General features: G+C 42.0%; 1 protein-coding gene across 1 annotated transcript in view; it reads right to left on the reverse strand.

Annotated features, from left to right (window-relative positions):
- LOC311258661 (glypican-1-like) overlaps positions 1–19,498 on the reverse strand; it is a 43,406-nt gene that overhangs the window by 3,517 nt on the left and 20,391 nt on the right. Inside the window, exons 2-8 of the mRNA XM_084355151.1 lie at positions 10,173–10,331; positions 7,200–7,417; positions 6,778–6,951; positions 3,859–4,024; positions 2,625–2,755; positions 1,889–2,026; positions 1,643–1,773 (exon numbers count right to left, since the gene is read on the reverse strand). Of these exons, the coding sequence (XP_084211277.1) occupies positions 1,643–1,773; positions 1,889–2,026; positions 2,625–2,755; positions 3,859–4,024; positions 6,778–6,951; positions 7,200–7,417; positions 10,173–10,331 (1,117 nt within the window). The remainder of the gene's footprint in view (positions 1–1,642; positions 1,774–1,888; positions 2,027–2,624; positions 2,756–3,858; positions 4,025–6,777; positions 6,952–7,199; positions 7,418–10,172; positions 10,332–19,498) is intronic.

The raw sequence follows: 19,498 nt of genomic DNA on the forward strand, positions 1-19,498 counted from the left end.
TTGTCCTCACAAAGATAGAGGTACAGAAACACGCACACAAACACACAGCATGTGCTTTGTCGTGAATGAATAACCCTATTTAAACTCCAGTCCAGCCCTGTGTTCCACCTTCCTCTCTGAGGATTTATTAGAATGTTTGTGTGACATTTATTGAGCTCTCCTGAGATCCACACGGTGTCGCTGTGGAGTTTAAAACACTCCATCACAGTTATAATTCACTCTCTGCCACGCCGACACACACGCATTTCATATTTCCTTAATCTGTCACACACAGTCAGTGACTCATCTATATTTCATGGCCTTTCTCACCTTTTCTCTCTCTCTCTCTCTCTCTCTCTCTCTCACACACACACACACACACATACTGTATATCCTCACACACACACACACACACACATCTATACTTTACGCCTTTTCACTGTCATATATTACAGAGTGTTCTGCTCAGCATAAATCTCATCAGCTGGCCGTAATCCAACCACTCTAAAGCGTGTGTGTAGTAAGACACATATAAAATCCATTTGGACATGGATTAAGGGGGGCTTAAAAATGTGTAGGGTGGTGTAAGTGTGTGGCCGTGAACGCTGGTGCTGCGGGGTGTGAATCTCCATCAGTTCAGAACACCTCAGAGAAAAGGCCTGTCTTCAGTCTGTCTGAGAGGAACTAGCTTGTTGCCTCTTTTGTGGTGACACAAATGAAGCAAATGGCCTTCACAGGAGGAGAGCTGGCCTCCATCACAGCAACTTTATCACAACCTGGCTGTCTCCTCTCTTTGCTTTATTCTCCTCTCTTCAGAAGCTTTAAGTGCTACAGAGCATGAGTTTCCTTTTGTGATGCATCCTGTGTATAATCCTGATCAGATTTTTCAGACCTTGAATGTGTTTTATTCGACACTTTACAAACCAGTTTTCTATTGGAGGACGGGGGAGCGGTTGGTTTAAGAGCTTGGTTGCAAGAACATCAGTAGCAACATGGGTTCAATGATTGCAGTTTTTCAATTGAAATGTATAAAATCGAATTCACACTCAATGCATTACAGATCCAGACTTTCAAAGTCCTTCTGAAATGGACACAAAATGTAAATTGAATGAAACTTTGAGAGAAACTGATGAGACCATAAAATACTGAACAGGGGACATGAGGAGGAGTTCAGTTGATTGACAACTGCAGCTTTAATAAGGGAGAGCAAATCCTCCTTTGGTGCAAACTACACACCAAAGGAGGTATATAGAGAGATATTCAAATGTGACATAAAAGGATGTCTAGTCAAACCATTTTCAGACTAGAGCTGCAACCATTAGTTCATTTATCGACCAGTCAATTGGTACAAAATTAGTAGCCAACCATTTTGACATACTATTAATCATTCTGTGTCATTTTTCAAGCAATTTGCTGCAACTATTTGCTGGTTCAAGCTGGTTAAATGTAAGGATTTTCTGCTTTTCTTTGTCATTTGTGATATTAAATGAAGAGTCGATGGGATTTGGACTGTTGTTTGGATAAAAGATCCTCCTCTGACAGTCTCTCTCTCACAGTCTAGATATGAAGGGCAGCTTGAACCCTGGAGAACGGTTTAGTTGGTGCTCGAAGTCACATTTAAACTTTAAACAACTCTGTGACTGATCAGTGAACAGGTCCTCACCTGGCTTTGGTGATGCCATTCCAGCATTTATCCTGACCGCCACCTACCGGTGCCACTTTGCCGCAAAGTGCCACAGGGAGCTGGATCCAGTACTGCCGCATCTCCCTCAGCTTGCTGGACAAATCTGACACCTGAAGACAGACACAGGTGAGTCTCAACACACACACACACACACACACACACACACACACACTCACTCAAAGTTAGACATATGCAAACATATAGTTTATATGTTCAGGCACACACCTGCATCTCCAGTCTGAATCCAGCGGTTGGAGAAGGCTTGTACTCTGATGCGGTCAGGGAGCCGCTCTTCTTCCTCTGCTCATGAACGGTGGGACTTCCTGTTCCTGGTTCACCTGGAGTTCCACACGTCTGGTACACCTAAACGCACACACACAGACACACACAGACACCCACGCAAACATTTAGTCGAAACTTTGAACTGTGAAGTTTAACACTTAGAATCATGCAGATCTATGATTCACTGGTTTCAGTCTTTATTTTCAACATTTATGAGAACTAAAAAGACAAGTGTCTTAATCTTTGAGACATTTGAGCTCCAGGTTATTTTTCCCATTAATGTTCTGTGTCTTCAAGAACAAAGCATTGATATTGCTTCCAGTTTTAAGTACTGATAAAAAACGAATTGTGAGAATAGAACAGCTCGACTTTGACAACAAGACGATTTATAGCTGCACTCGTCCACTAAACAGACATCGATATATACAGCAGTATAAACATTATGGGAGTCTAGCTGCCTGCTCGTATTTGAAGGATACATCTATAAAACCAATAAAACATCGTGGTGGGAAGTTGAGTCCAGCAACTTTGGAACACACTGGGGTTTAGTCAAGGTAAGCACTCCTTCAGGGTAATAAATCTCTGCATGGCATAAGCACAAGCTGGCATCTGACCGGAGATTTAAAAAAATGCTCCGTCGGACATTTAGTAAGTGATGAGACAAAGTGAGACGTCTTACTCTGGCTGTGAACGTGTCCATGTTCTCCTGCAGGAAGTGAACGGCCTCGTAGATCCGAGCCGGGATGGAGGAGAGAACCACGTCGAGGCTGGGCTCCGCGCTGAAACTAGAGGCCACCTGGATCATCGTGTCTGGATGGAGGAGGGAGCAAAGGAGAAGAAAAGAAGTTTGAATCAACTAAGAGGCAGTTTTTTGGACTTGATTTGCTCTCAAATCACAGTTTACCAGTCTATACACTGTGTATTATTTGGTCACACAAACATCTTAGACACTAATTAGAACTGTATGTGTTCTTTAATATCACCATGAGCGATACTGAAGATCTATAGTAGTGGTATTCAGATCTTTAGTGTTGTTAGAAGGTGTTTAGAAGTTCATTCAGCCAGCACACTGATATATTCTTTGGTACACAGTGACAAAACACTTTATTTGTCGCTTTGACTTCGGAGCAGTCTCAGTCAAACTTTGTATAGTTCCTGTTATTATTTAAATTTATACTCAAAACATCTGAATGTGTATATGCTTGGATTCACAAAACTCTGTATTAACTGGACAAACTTGTTGTAAAGGCCTTTTTCAGCCTGATGAATGCAGCCTGTTCATTTGGAGGTGCATGTTCATGACATTTGATCGTTAACACATAATCAGTCACACACACACAAATGTTATATGAGGCTGTTTGTGAACAAGTTTTATTCACAAAAATGTTTTTTTTTTTTTTTTTTTAAAAGAGTGAAAAGAAGATTTACAGGCCCTGTTGTGAGAAATCAGCAAACATATGTAGCAGTGTGGGTACAGTGTGGTATTAGAGGACCTGAAACAATTAGAAAACATTAACAGTACAGCTGTTTATTCATACTATGTCTTTCTGAAGCAAAGCAGTCCATGACTGATATGAGAGATTAATAACAGAGATGATGATGCAGGACAGTGAGCTGCATAAAAGACCCTGCAGCAGCTGTTGGAGGGAGAGCCTTTACAACTACTGTAAACTGCTCAAATATGCCAATAAAATCATAAAATAGTGAATAGAATATTAAGTTTGCATTTTAAATTTCTGCATCAAATTTAAACTGTAAATTCATTCAGATGAAGCCGTTGATTGTTTAATGACATCAGGTCAAATTAATGTTTTTCCCTGTGGAGACTGTACAGGAGTCATAAAACAAAACAGGTTGGACAAAAATGTTATTCAAAACTTTAACGCTGTCCTGCTTTACAGTCTGAATCTTACCTATAAGGTTCTGCCACTCGGGGTCCAGGTCAGCTTGGTTGGCCAGGCAGCCCTTCATGACGTTGGAGCAGTAGGTGGAGCAGGGTTTGACGGAGGCCATGCCGCGACAGTGGGGGCAGTAAACCAGCTTCATCAGGGCCTTCCTACAATCTGGACTCAGAGACACCTGAGGAGGTTTGACAGCACAGTTAGCATCACAGTCCTCAGGGTTAGGGTGAGGGTTATATCAAGAGTCACTTACTACTCATTTCAGTCTTGATGTCATGGCTGTGGTTTCTTAGTTCAAAATGTTGGCTGTTCAGCTGTCTATTTTTCAAAAGGGAATTTACTCATTGATGGCCATGCATGGCAGAGTCAAGTAAAAGTACAACAGTAGAGGGCAGTATTGTAACATTCTAAGGAACACAACCTGCACAAGACAACAATGATGGGCCTCCTTATCTGTCTTCATACAGTACATGGTTTCTGTTACACTGTCAGCTCCTTATTATGTACTCATGTCATGAAAGGTGTCCAGTTCCACAGTGGAGTTATTTTACCACCACTCTGCACAGATGTGATGGAGGGACACCTAAAACCAAAAGGCAAAACCAGGGTGTGTAGTCAAGACATGACACCAGAACGTTTGAAAGATTCAGACTACCATGAATTTTCCGTCTGGCCTCCTTACATTCATTTCTGTGCAGTGTAAAAATGTGTCCACACACTCTTGAAAGTTGCATGAGATCTATAATCCATCACTGTCAACACCAAGTCTGCATTAATTTGTGTCAATGTTACATTATCGCCGTGCGGTAATGTGGTTTAAGTGCTGACGGATTTAAAAAGTCTGCACTCATAACGATAATGCAGCTCTGACGAACATCGAGTTTCACTGGATCAATCACTGAACTCAAGATAGTTTCAAGAATGTGCTCCCGCTATTCAGTTCACTGGACATGAACAGAAACTAACGGATGCTGCGAACTGCTTTCAAATTTTAAAAAACACAGCAGAGTATTTTGCAAAAATGATGAGCGGTGATGTAAAGTGCTAAACATGTGAGATCTGGAAAATAGGTTAAAACATGAGAAATCACTGCTGTGGTCCTTTTAAACTGCAGATTTGGGATGAGGCTAACACAGTAAATCTAGCGTACTTACATAAGCCCTATTAGCGCAGGACTAGTAATACCAGGGGACCTCATGGGATTTAGAAGTGACCCCCATACATCAGTGTTGCGTGCGGTGCATTGGCACGGAATAAACAAAGTCTGTAGTTTACTTGAATTTACTGACATAATCTGCTGGATATGTTGTCCAGGCTCTGTGTAACATCAATGTTTCAGAAGAGCTTCTGTTCTTCAGCAGCCACATTAATAATACAGTTCAGAGTTGTCCTGCCCACTCTGTGCATGTGTTACAAGCATAAACACACACATACAGCTCAGTTACATTAAGTTACATATGCTTGTGGCTGCACTTGAACATGACAACCTTTCCTTGCTTCCAACATTCTTTGTCATCACTTTTAAATGTCCGTACAGTCGATCTGTTGACCGCTGTTCAACATATTGTGAGCTGGAATCATATTTCATACTTCTTCATTGGTTTGATGACCAGCGGTGGGAAGTGCAAGAGTATTGAGACAACTTTTTACTTTCACTCTCTATGTTTTAACAACAATCTGGGCTTTCTACTTTTCTATAAAAAGGGCTCGTTACTTTAGTTTTGATGCATCTGAGGGGAATTATCGAGTATTTTTATTTTGCGTCATTGCATCGCGCCTTCCCAACATCACAAGACTGATTCCAAACTATCAAGTGCATCTCACGCACGGCAGGCGTCGCGACACTCGAATGGGGAGAAAAGTGTTATTGCCTCGTATCTGCACACACCCTGCAGCAGGATTTTCTTATTTTCTCACTTTGTTGCTGTGCTCGGACACTTTACCAACCCAAAATGTTGCTATTTGACGTCTTGGGAATGGGACTCGACAACCAGCTTTCTTTGTGGTGCCCTTACGAACAGTTCAGATAAATCCTACTCATTTTACCTTTAAGTTTAATAGTCTTTTAATTATTGTTATATGATGTGAGGTTCAGTTAGCTTTGCACAGAAGTGGCCAGTAGAAATGTCCCTCAGAGATACTTTTTACTTTTACACTAAAACTATAGGTTGAATCAGAATTTACACATGTATCTGTACTTCTACATGAGTAAAGAATATGTTTGCCTCCTCTGCTGACAACAGAAAACATAAATAAAAACACGACCCAGACTAATATCTTCACATGACCTCTGTGTTTGGTGAAATAAAGTAATTAATATGCGGTGGAATCTTTAGTTCACAAATTATGAACATGGCAGATTCACAAGGGAAAAATACCAGAGACGTCTCAGCAGTTATTACAAAGTCCTGCAGGTCCCCAGGTGATATTAGTCCCGTGTAAATAGAGCTTTATTGGGCATGAATGAAGAAATAAGGATGTAGTTTCATCCTTTACAATCACATGGTGACATCAGACATCTGAGTGCTGGGAAAAACGACATCATGACACCCGTAATCTGACAACAGTGGTGTCATCCCTCCAAATGAGAGCTTTGTTCTGATGGCAGAGTGTGACTCTTCATTTTTGATGATCTCTGTGTTTTTCATTTTTAGGGCGGGGACATTAACTCTGACAGTTAGGGTGTGATGACTACACATCCATCATATCTGCTTTCCTTGGATTCAGCCCAGCCTAACACACACACACACACACACACACACACACACACACACACGTGTTTTTCTCTCACTGAGACACAAACACTCTCTCAGTTTCTCTCACACTAGCTTGTCCTGTCTCTCTCTGTCAGCCTCACTGTCTCTCTGTATGTCTCATGGACACAAACAAAAACACACACACACACACACACACACACACACACACACTCACCTGTGAGACCTTCCTGACCACCTCTCCGCTGATTATCAGGCCCTGGACAAATGACCTGGCTGTGACAAAAGCCCGGATCACCTTCGCCTTCATGTCCCGAGGGACTTCTCCAAATGGCCGCAGCGTCTCCTGTTGCTTAGCAACGCATTCGAGGTAGTCCTCTGACAGGGTGACCTGCAAGACAGAGGTGACAGAGAGGGAAATGTAGCAGAGGTCTGTTGTTTTTAAGTATTTTGTGGCCATTTGTGCCTTTATCAGACAGCATGTAGAATAGAATACAGAATAGAAACAGGTGCTGAAGAGAGGCTGTTCAGCTTCACTATCACACTTGTTTTTATTCATAACGTTGCTCTTTTAATCATTCTGTGCACCAGACTGTGATTGAAAATGTGTCCTCTAGTTGAGCCTGTGTCTTCACTCACGTCTGTGGGGGTGGAGGTTTTAAAGGTGCGCTCCAGAAGGCGGGACCAGAACTCAGACAGGGTCTCGTCCAGGTTGACAGCGGAGCCCCGGTAGTACTGTTTCAGGTCGTTGTAGAGATCTCCGTAGAGACGAGTGTTCTGGGAGTACAGAGGGCCGAGAGGAGACAGCGCCTCCTGCAGGGAGTGCTCAGAACGACCGTGCAGCTCAGTGAAATAAGCTGAAGGTGGAGAAAAGGGAAAGACAGAAGAAGAGTTGACAAGAAGAGAAGGAGTTATACAACCCATATTGATATTTCTTGAATACGTGTCACATCATGTTCACATTACATGTTTATCAGAATCAGAATCAGGTTTATGACCTGACTTTCATGTGAGGAGGTGGAGGATATTGTTGACACAGCTGATCGGCTGCCGTGTGAGAGACCAGCGATCGAGACAGGATTTCATGAATAAACATGGACATTTTTGACAAGACACAGAGACAATTTTCAGTCGTGTTTTTTGGCGACATAACCAGGTATTTTGAGCCAAAACATGATCTTTTCCTAACTCTCACCAAGTGGCTTTTGAGCCTGAAGCTAACCAGACAAGCACAGCATTGTCACAGCATCAAATTGAAAATTGAACCGAGTTTCAAGTTTCAACATATCAGTGGTTTGCAGAAACGTACATTGCCAACATTTATTCTGGTGAATGGGTTGAAATTTGATGACTTGAATAAGATAAACTGAATGTAAACTGCAATATTTAAACACACAGCAGGAAGGAAGAAGGAAGAACTCCACACCAAACTGAACACCAGCACAGTTTTGATTTAGTGAATAGCAAACAGTTGCCTGTGTACACATCCAGCAGACACAGTGAAACATAAGCATTTAATTGGAGTTGTGTTTTGGTCCACTTGATTCATCTGAGTCCCAGAGTTTTGCTCTGTTTTGGTCTCCACCAACTCCTGAGAGAAATACTGGCTCTTTAAAGGCTAAATTCTCAAATATGTTCACTAACTAGTCGCTAACTTTGTTTATGTGCCATTTCATGCTGGGCAGGTCATGTACAGAGGATTTATTAGAGCTTTGTTGTTAAAACAAAAACAAAAACAGCTGCTCGTTGCCTCTGTAAATGTTGCTAATAAGAGCAGAGACTGAACCAAAACAATAAAGCTGAAAAACACTGTGAGTCTGACACGATAAGTGATCCGCATCGTCATTTGAGCCATTACTTTTTAGAAATACTGATAAGTGCAGATTTAAAGGTCCAGAGAGTAGGATTTAGGGGGATTTAGGGGCAGGAATGGAATATTGTATAATCATTACTTTGTTTTCATCAGTGTTTAATGACTTGAAGCTAAGAATTGTTGTGTTGTTGTTAACTTAGAATGAGCCTTTTAAGTCTACAAATTCACAGGCTCTTTTCCTCTGAGTACATCATGTTGCACCGCCATGTTTCTCCGTTAGCCCAGAATGGACAAACACTGGCTCTAGAAAGGGCATGTCCCTGTAGGGGAGGGTGAGGCGAGGGGTGTTTAGTTGGTTGCAATCTGCAAAACGCTAGATGCCACTAAATCCTACACACTGAACCTTTACGTGATATTTAGTTATGTAGATAAATATCCATTAAATAGCAATTCAAATACTTTTGATTAATAAAAGATTAGATTGCTCCTCAATCATATCAATGGACATGTATGAATGTAAATCTTTGTCATTATCTCACAAAAATGTCAAACTAACCTGACACTGAAATATGCATTTATGTGTTGTCAAGAAGACAAAAAAATAACAATTTATATTATTTTATATTATTAATAGTATATTTTTCCCAGTCAGGACAATCTCTCTCATTACAGTCTAGCTGATTAGCACATATAATTTACATGTATTTAACATTTTTAAGGGTTTCTTTGAAATGTTCTCTGCAGCCAGATGGTTACAAAGTGACAGAGAGGTCAAACACAAAGAATAAGGGAGTGGGCTCCCTGTCTCTGCAGTATGCTGGTCTGGGCTTTTCCCTTGTGCTTCAAAGGCAGTGTACCAGTGCCAGGCTGCTCTAACCACAACCAGATGGGCGGCCACATTACTGCTACTGAGGTGGCCTGCTGCGTTGAGACTAATAATACTGTCCTCCTCCTCTTCCTCCTCCTCTGACTAGTCTTCCTCCTGCTTTTCTGTTTCTCTTCATTCTCTTTTATTTTTTATTTTGACTCACTTTCTCTTCTCACTACTAACGACACATTTCTTACTTGCTGTATCTTTCTGTCTCCCTTTTGTCAGCAATGACACGTCTCACTTTCTTTTCTTCCTCCCTCCATCCCTCTCTTCCTCTGATGTGCAGTGATCTGCAGACTCGGCTCCTCAGTGGGTCAACTGCTCATTAGCTGAACCAGCCACTGCCCCGGGGGACACCCCTCTGTGTGTGTGTTTGTGTGTGTGTGTGTGTGTGTGTGCTCGTGTGTGTGTGTGTGTGTGTGTGTGTGTGTGTGTGTGTGTGTGTGTGTGTGTGTGTGTGTGTGTGTGTGCGTGTGTGTGTGGGCGTGTGTGGGGGCGTGTGCGTGCCCCTTTGAGATTAGGGGATCGGCTTATCACGTTTCATTGTGTCTGGCTGACTCCGCTCTCATTATAACACCCAGTCAGGGGTCCCCTTGACGCACAGGACACAAACAACAAATCCTGCCCCTCTCTCTCTCTCTCTCTCTCACACACACACACACACACACACACACACACACACACACACACACACACACACACACACCATCACTACTGAAGGTGTAGCACTGAGCGCTAAGCACAGTCAGAGTTTGTTCTAAACACAAATTCACAAATACACACTACAATACAAATGTCACACTCCTGTGAGCCCGCTGCTGAAGCTTTGGTATCGAGCTGAGCCAGTAATGAGAGTCTATCCTGCGCACACACACACACATGTCCACACATCCACACACACACACACACACACACACACAGGACTTACTGTCAAAGCTCCTGTAGAGACCGTTGAAGACAGCCTGCAGCGACCTGCCGGCCTCTCTGATCAGTCCCTCTGTCTCTCGGGCGCTCAGGCCAGCCAGGTTCTCCTCCATGGTGCTCGTACAACAGGTCGGACCCTGAGGACACATCCTCAGATGTTCACCTGGCAGAGTGGGGAGGACACAGAGCTAATCAGTTTAATTGTTTAATTCAATTATCTGGATAATTTAATCACTGAAAGTGTCAGCTTTTTAACATGTACATTTACCAGCAAACTAGTCTCAGTATCATACTTGAATAAGTGAAAGTTAAAGACAAAGAAGCTGTAGATTACACACAGCAGTTCTGATGATTTGGAACAGATTCAAGACTCATTTGCATTGTTGATACTCCGGCACAAGCTGTGTTTTCTCGCTCTTTCTCCTCTTTGAAAGCGAGCTGACACACACAAATCAGGGTTTCCACCAGTGTTTGTCAAGACCAGCGACTGTTTGTCTGTGAATAAATGCTACAAGTTGTGTCTTAACTGCAACCTACTGATTACAGTGGAGGGGTCTGCCACAGAGTTAGCGACGACTTCAACCCAGGATCATTTAAAGTGGACTAGATAAAAATGGGTGAAATTTGGGACAAGGGAGTTTGGGCTGGTATTTAATGTTTAAATAGGCTATAAGTAGTTAAAACTCTCATTTGAGTGACAAAAACTCTGACACCCCCTCCACCCACTTGACCAGGCCCAACAACTTTCCTTTAAAGGCCTGATCAAAAGAGAAAACAACTAAAGTTTAGAAAAAAGTGTGATGTTAAATGTTGTCCTTCTGTCATTTCGCTGTGTCAGCTCTCCTCATGGCCCTAAAACTTGTTTACTAAATCACAATTTGAATGCCATGTGTTTCTCCACTGTGGTTCTGCTACGTCTGCTTCAGTAAGGGATGTGAGCCTCTCACACCACAGCATGAATCATTCATTGTGCTCTCCAAATCCTTTTATATCTAGTTACCAGCCAGAAAAGCACTCTGTACAGTATATACCTGTACAGTACACCTCATTTATTTATAGAGGCCATTTTTGGCTTTTTGGCTGTTTGTCATGTCATGTTCTGTCACTGCATCTTTGTATGTCCATGGGACAGTATGTGGGTACACTGAGAGTCACTCATAACCAGATTGAAATTCATTGTTTTCATATTAAAAGCATTAAAAAAAAACTTTATTTTGATTCTGCAATTACAGCCTGTTTTTAACCTGCCCAGTGGTGGAAGAAGGACTGAGGTGTTTTACTGAAGCAAAAGTACCAATACCACATTATAAAATACTCCATTTCAAGTAAAAGTCATGCAAAAGTAAAAGTACATGAGTATTAGAAGCACTACACCATGCAGTACATTTGTTATTCATATATCATTAGAATATTATTGCTGCAATAGATGCAATAACATGTAAGTGGCGTGTTTTTATTGCAAAGGTGGAGCTTTTTCTGACAACTTTTTATACTGTTGGGTGGTATTTCTATAGCAATGCATCATATTTTATAAATTTCCCTTTAAAGTTGTGTTGTTAATATGAAATATAACCAGAGAATGAAGCTCTGAAATAAATGTAGCTGTAAAAAGTTCATTATTTCCCTCTGAAATATAATGGAGTCGAGGTATAAGGTACCATGAAATCTATTTAGTCATGTAAAGTGCAAGTGCATCAAATATGCCTTACAGCCCTCTCTTTCTGACTATCAAAATAATGGCAAAAATTCCCAAAACTACCTCGCGGCCACAAGGGCAACACATAAACTGCAGTAATAAATGTTGAGAATAATAAAATGTGTTTTTATTGACTCTTCCTTCCCTCCAGCCAACAACTAAAACCTGAACATGACACGCCCAACCTAAACCTGACTTTTTCTATCCTAATGGGGGTACTCCCACGAGGGAGAGTAAAAAAAACACACACACACACATATATATAGACATACTTGTACACGAACCCATTGACATGCTTGCCAGACAACCTAGAAAGCAGTCTGCAGCATCAGTCTCTTGACAGCCTGGATGTGTGTGTGTCTGTCTGTGTGTGTGTGTGTGTGTGTGTGTGTGTGTGTGTGTGTGTGTGTGTGTGTGTGTGTGTGTGTGTGTGTGTGTGTGTGTGTGTGCGTGCATGCGTGCATATGTGTGTGTGTGTGTGTGTGTGTGTGTGTGTGTGTGCCCACGTCTGGAAGGGTTAAGGGTGAGCATGTACCCTACAGCTGTGTGCATCACTGCTCTCTTTTTTTCTTAACAGGTCCTGGGTTGGTGTGCCTACGTGGGTGTGTGCATTTTGTTTTGTGTGTGTGTGAGCGTGTGTGTGTATGTGTGTGTGCATGTGTGTGTGTGTGCGCCCATGTGTGTGTGGGTTGGGGGGCAGAATTTGTCCACGAGGGTAAGTGGAGCAGAAGAGGAGACGCCTTCATCATCACTGCACCATGAATGTTTCATTGGCACTGGCTGGTGTGTGCGTGTGTGTGTGTGTGTGTGTGTGTGTGGGGTTGCATGTATGTGTGAGAGACGTGTAGAGACCGGCAACCATAGCAAAGGGACCTGCATCTTATGCACCACCTTACTTCTTCTCTCACATCCCTATTTGACACGGTTTTAGACTTTTTTTGTTTTGCTTTATTTGAAACACAAGAGAGAACAAGGAAAAGTGGAAAACCAGTCTGGAGCCGGAGTTGAACCCTAACACACACACACAGACACACACACACACACTCCACAGATCAACCAGGACACTCATTAAACATTCTCATTTCTTCAGTGGTCCTCGAGTGTCGAGCGCAGGTCAGTCACACCATCCATCAAAATCACTTCCCTTCTAATCACACCTGAGGGTTTTTTCACCAAGCTGGGATTCTCATCATTTAAAGTTGGAAGATTTTGAAGATGTAATTGCGTCCTCACACTCGAGCTGTGAAACTTCACACGACTCCTACAATCCTGTCAATCTAGTTTCCAAAAAAAAAAAACCTGGATCCACAGCTAAAGCTAATGGGGTCTATTCTGGCCTGAGACCCATCCTCCTTCCAAGTTCCGTGAAAATCATTTCATTACTTTCTTTATAATCCTGCTGACAAACCAACCAACCAACCAATAAATGGACACGGGTGAAAGCCTAACCTCCTTGGCTCCCAGTCGGTAATCCAGCCTTAGTGCTACATCAGCCCTACTGTAGATGTCGACCGCTGAAAATGCCTCCCCAGTGGCTCGAGGTTTGGACACTCTTTCCACAAATAAATCAAAAAATGGCCTGAGTAATGGCACAGCATCATCATAGATTATACGTCAGATTCCAGCTTGACTTAAAATCAACACCTCTGACACGTTCTCCTCAAAAATTGAACATTATAAGAGAGGAGGAGTGTGAGGAGGTGTGACACAAAGACGTCAATCAATGCCAGTGTCAACATTTTTCTAAAACCGTCTTCGAGTCGGGCAGAGCGAGGACAGATTCCTCTGCTGGGGTTTAAAACCACACCATCAGCGTCACACATGTGGTCCGGAGACAGCAGACACCATCTTTGGCTGCTCATTGCGCTGCAGCTAATGTTAGCATGTTGTTGTTGGTTTGCTTGCCAACCTAGACGACGCAGGGCGTTTACCACAGACACATATGCTTTACTGCATTCCTGGGTTGCTGGGTAATGGAAGCAGCTGGCATCCTGCTATAAAACCTTAATTTACTTGAAAAGACAGAACTGAGCACAGCAGTGACACACCAACACATGTACAAAAAAGCAAGCTTGCAAACATGCTAATACATGCAGACGGATGCATTACAGCAGTCGGAAACAACCATAATGAGTGCCTTGCTCAAGGGTTTCCGGATGAGGAGAGGAGAGGAGAGGAAGAGAGGAGGAGAGGAGAGGAGAGGAGAGGAGGAGAGGAGAGGAGAGGAGAGGAGAGGAGAGGAATAAAATCAGTTCAGGTGATTTAGTTGCTCACGCTGTTTTTGCCCTCAAGCTCCGGCATATATTTAGTGAAGTCCACACCCTGAGGGGCACACACAGGTTCGTACTACACTCGTGGGGACCCTCATTGACTCAATACATCTCCTGGTGCCTTGGGCCCCATTCAGAGGAGGAGAGTAGGATGCTAAGAGCATTGCAATAGAGAGTGTGTGAGACACAGAGGGACAGGAGCTGTGACCAACTGCAATGAAAAAAGGAGCAGACAGGAATAGAAACTGGTTTTACAGGGCTTCAGTTACTTATTTCTTGTCCGCTGCAGTTTGAAAGTTTGAATATTTTCTTCTTATTCCGCTCAAAAGCTCTACTTGTCAAAATATGATCCCTCAAAATAATCTCTCGCAGCCAGAGGATGCTTAAAACAAACCTGCTCATACAAAAGTGTGGAAGCATCAGGCGTACATTTTTATAGCAGTTCAGAAAACACCAGAGGGTGTTGAGGGTTGGTTTTTATTTCAAACTTCTGGCTTCTTTTTTTGATATGAAAATATGCAAATAAGATGAAAAAAAAATAAACTGTGATATTGAATTGTTGTGTTTATTCTTCAAAACCTGTTCTTAACCTTGTGATGCTAGCTATGTTTCCATGGACAACATTTCATCGTTCCGATTGAAGATTTCAGATCAACTCTTCACCTGGATTGGGTTTCACAGGGCCTGATGTTTACACGCAGCAACACATATAATCAGAACAGCTGTATGACATGCACGTAAGTGATTTTACGTCATGAATTCTTTACTGTATAATAATAATAATAATAATAATAATAATAATCAGGCGATATCTTTTACATGGGACAGCTTTGAGTTTGGTTGGTTTATGACAAGGTTTAGACTATCCCTCTGCGTCACGTGTTTATATGGAACATTTTTATTCTGTTTGGGCTTTTAAACCTATTATAATTGGATTTTATGGCTCCATGTAAATGCAGCTACCGACTGGGAGCCAAGTTTCCCATCTGGGAGGAAGACTCATTGAATCGTTCAAATACAGATAATGACGCACACTTTTGGAAAGTTTCCCCCGGAAGGCATTTATGGTGTTGCACTTTGTTGTACACATGAAAGGTGTCAGACAGGAGAGCTGGCGAGAGGATGTCAAATCTACATGGTTTTATCGCCTTTACACACCTGGCTGAATGAGAGTGCTTGTTTTGTTCATTTTGCAAAATTACAAAATCTGGTTTCACTTGATGGGAGAGTTTTGAATGACACAAACTTAGGGGAAGCAGAAAGAAACAATGACTTCACCCTACGCTTAAAATAATTCTAATTCCTAAACCAAGTTTTAACCTTAAAAAAAAGCAAGTACACAAACACACACACACTCACACACAGCTACAGTATAAATATGCAGAGCATTAGTTTCTGCCCAGTGGTGATAAGAGAAACTCCTTCTGGGCTGAGAAGTGTGATCCTTTGGGTCTGTTTTGCAAGTATGACTGTCATGTCATTTCTATACTTTCAAGTGACCTGTTGTGAAAATAAAAACGCAATGGCAGCAGAGGAAAACGGCTCAAGGACAGCTGAATTCAATACAACCTTGCGGTATGACTGTCCATGAGCTGCCTCTGCTCACATCTTTCAGCTAAATGAGTGAAACATGGACCACAGAGAATATCTCTTCCTGAATATGATGAGTTCAGATGCTAAAATCGGCAGTGAAGGTGTGAAGACCTTTAACTGCTTCCTAGAGAGACCTGATCAGCAGAAAATGATTCCCTGCAGCTCTGTAAACAACGGTGAAACTTGAGAGTGTGCAGCTACAAAAGAGTCAGTCTCACCTGATATAAACTGACGCTCCTGGCAGTAAAAACACGTTGACGATAAAACGTGACATAAAGTCACATACAGAAACTTCTCGTACGGTCATTGCCCTGGCTGTGCTTTACTCATGTCCAGTAACAGTTTGCTTCACATCAGCATAATCATCATCACAATCAACCCTGAGTGCTCCTTAGATCAATCAGCCTTCTGTTTTCAGCCGCTGCTCACCCACTTTTCTTTCATTTTCCCAGCAGCTCAGGGACTCAAACCATCAACCTTATGGCCTCAATCCAGTTTGTGCAGACTCTGAGTCAAGGGTGTATTAAAGGCAATATCCATTTAAACTCAGATTATGAGGAATCCTTAATTCACCTCGTTAGACTGGAATCCTGATGAGGTAAATTCTGTAGTATTGATTATGTGAAAACATCTGATGAAATATTAATGTGAATAAATTCATGTAATGGTCGACGCTGTGCCAAGCAGAGATCACAGTTTCCCACAGCCCTCCTGGAGATCCGAGCTGCACTGGACAAACTGCAGACCTGCGTCTGCTGCGGGTTATTTTGCACTTAATCATTAGTGAATGCATTTAATTTGAAACTTGTTTTTGGTTTTGCCTGCAGACGTATAACAGCTTGCACTTGTCGCCATGGCGACCACATCAAGACAACATCGCTCAGCCATTCATTTCCTTTTCCCATCAGAGGCATCTGGCTCTCACTTTCTTCCCTCTGTCACGCCCTCCTGCTCCGTCTCCCTTTTTTCCCTGCATTCCATGTGGCAGCCCCGACATACCTGAGCCCGTCTCAACAAGTCAGAGCCGACGACAGCACGTGTGCCAGGTGGGTGAACAGGTATCCTGCCCCGCACTGCAGGCTGACAGCTGGCGGGCCTGCGCCATCCACAGCTGCTCCAACATTAGTGACAAACTTCATCTTTTCATAAATATCACATGAATTGTTGAGTAATGGCCAAAATGTCTTGTGTAAGGTCACATTGACTTTAACCTCTGTCCTCTGACCATCAAAGTCTAAGCAGTTCATCTTTGAGTCAAAGTATGTACTTGTGCCAAATTTGAAGAAATTCCCTCATTGCGTAGCTGAGATATCGCATTCATGAAAATGGGACGCCATGAGGTCAAAGTGACCCTGACCTTTGACTTTTGAACACCAAATTCTACTTGGTTCATTTTTGAGTCAAAGTGGACGTTGGTGCTAAATTTGAAGTAATTCCCTCAGGGAGATCTTGAAATATTGCCTTTACAAGAATGGGACAGATGGACGGAGTAACTGGTGGCCACTGTCTAACTTCTTTAACCCAACCACTCATGCTGCTGTCGCTGTCAGCAGGCAGCGATGCTCAATGATGGAACACAAAAATCCATCACTGGATTCCTTTTATAAATCATGTAAATATATATATAATTCACTTTTACTCGTTCTTTTGATACTTTTATTGCCAGTAAATGACTGTTGATACTTTCACTCAAGTACTGTTCCTATGGATGACTTTCACTTTTACCAAAGTCATACTTAGACAACATCTTTGCCGATACTAAAGTCTGACTTTTGGATACTTTTTGCAACACTTACAGCTAGCCAGGCAGCAAACAGCTGAAAACCACTCAGTCACAGGAGGTGTGGCAGTACAGACACTTCAGAGGTGTAGGCTTGCTGTCTGTTGTCGGGCAGAGCCATCTATAATCTATAGCTCAAATTAAACTTCCATCAGGACAGCTTCGGGAACACCCAGATTTAATCAAAGACAGCACGTTGTTGATACAGCATTTCATTTAAACACTTGACAGCGGCTGCCTGTTTATCTCTGTTTGACACTAAAAATTAATTAATTTTCTCTTTTTTTGTGTTAGGATGCCATGCTGCTGGCTTGTGCGTCAGACACGTGGATATTTATTAGTTTGGCTCCTGGCTACAGACGGATAATTGGTATTTCCCCTCTGGTAAAATGCATTTTTAATGTTCATGGGAAGATATTTTCGCTCACAAGTTGTTTATTTCTGCTACATGACACGGCAAGCTGATGATACTGGTTTTGATCCAGCATTTACTTACGACTGGAATTTGTTTTTGCACATTTTCTCAAGAGAAAGTGAGATGAGCTATTAGTTGTGGCACCCAAATGTGGTTCATTTGAGCTGGTATGATCTGATCTTAAACTAACTGTGAGGAACTGCTCTTTTTAAATTAAAGACCTAATCAGATAAGATTATTTCCACTTATATCCCATTACTGTTTCAGTACCCTCTGTATTTTCCATTCACTATTTATCTGTCTTCTGTTAAAAGAAGCGCTTCAATACGAACAGATTTCCATGAACCTTGGATGGAGGATGGGTCTCAGACCTGAATAGACCCCATCGATTTTTGGTCTGGATCCAGATAAAGGGACAGATCCAGAATTTTTTTCTTAATCTATAACACTACTAGTTAGTGTGTTTTTCCAACATTTTCCTAATTACATTTACATTTAGGGCATTTAGCAGACGCTTTTGTCCAAAGCGACTTACAATAAGTACATTTGTCACAAGAAAGAAACCACAACATATCACCGTTGACAAAGTAGAAAAAATAGAAACAATATTCAAGGGAGGGAGTCATGCTATGCAGTGTCGAGGTGAAGTCGGAACAAGTGAGTCTTGAGTCTTTTGCGAAAGACTTGATACGGATCCACATAAACATCTGGATCTAGCAGATTCAAACATGTTTTTTATTCGGTGAACTAAAGGGCATTCTAGTTCTATGACTAACTTTAAAAGCTTTGACTTGCAGTTTTGGTTCCTCGATATCTTACATGAAGTGGTTTGCCAACTTCATGCCCCCAAGTCACACCTGCATTCATATTCATGAACAGAAGCCTCTTTAACACGTGTTATCTAATCACTCTGTACACACTTATTTTTGGGAAGGTTTTTAAAAGGACTTTTTGGGGTATAGAATTTGGCTCTGTATGGGGAAATGAATGTGTACAAAGTAACACAAAGTAAATTAAAAACTAATTCATTATTTGTTGTATAGTTGTCATATTACAATTATAATCTGTGGTTGTACCTGGACTTCCCTCCTCTGTTGCTCTTCCTGAGGTTTGTTCCTCTTTTCCCCTGTGACTTTGTTTAGTTTGTCCTTATCTGATGTGACGGCCTTCGGACAGAGTGTGTGTTACACTGTACATATTCTAAAGCCCATTAGGTAAAGCATGATTTGTGATTCTGGGCTTCATATTGAAATTGACTTATCTGTTTACGTTGGTTGAGTGCAATGCATTCAGTTTCACTTAGTTGAATCATAAACTACTTTATGTACAATATAACAATACATGCAATCGGAGTAAGAGTAACACACACACGCACACACACACACAAACACATATAGACACCTCCCCCTGTGGCCTTGATTAGGTGGATCAGGGTCACCAGACGTACAATTAAGAAGATCAGGTCACTGTATTTCATAACACACACACACACTACACACACACACCAGTTACTACAATTATAAGCTTTTAGGCATCTATACACACACACATTCGCACACACATGCATGTACACACA

The sequence above is a fragment of the Pagrus pagrus genome, assembly GCF_965226575.1.
Source record: "Pagrus pagrus genome assembly, chromosome: 6".
Taxonomy (NCBI): Eukaryota; Metazoa; Chordata; class Actinopteri; order Spariformes; family Sparidae; genus Pagrus; species Pagrus pagrus.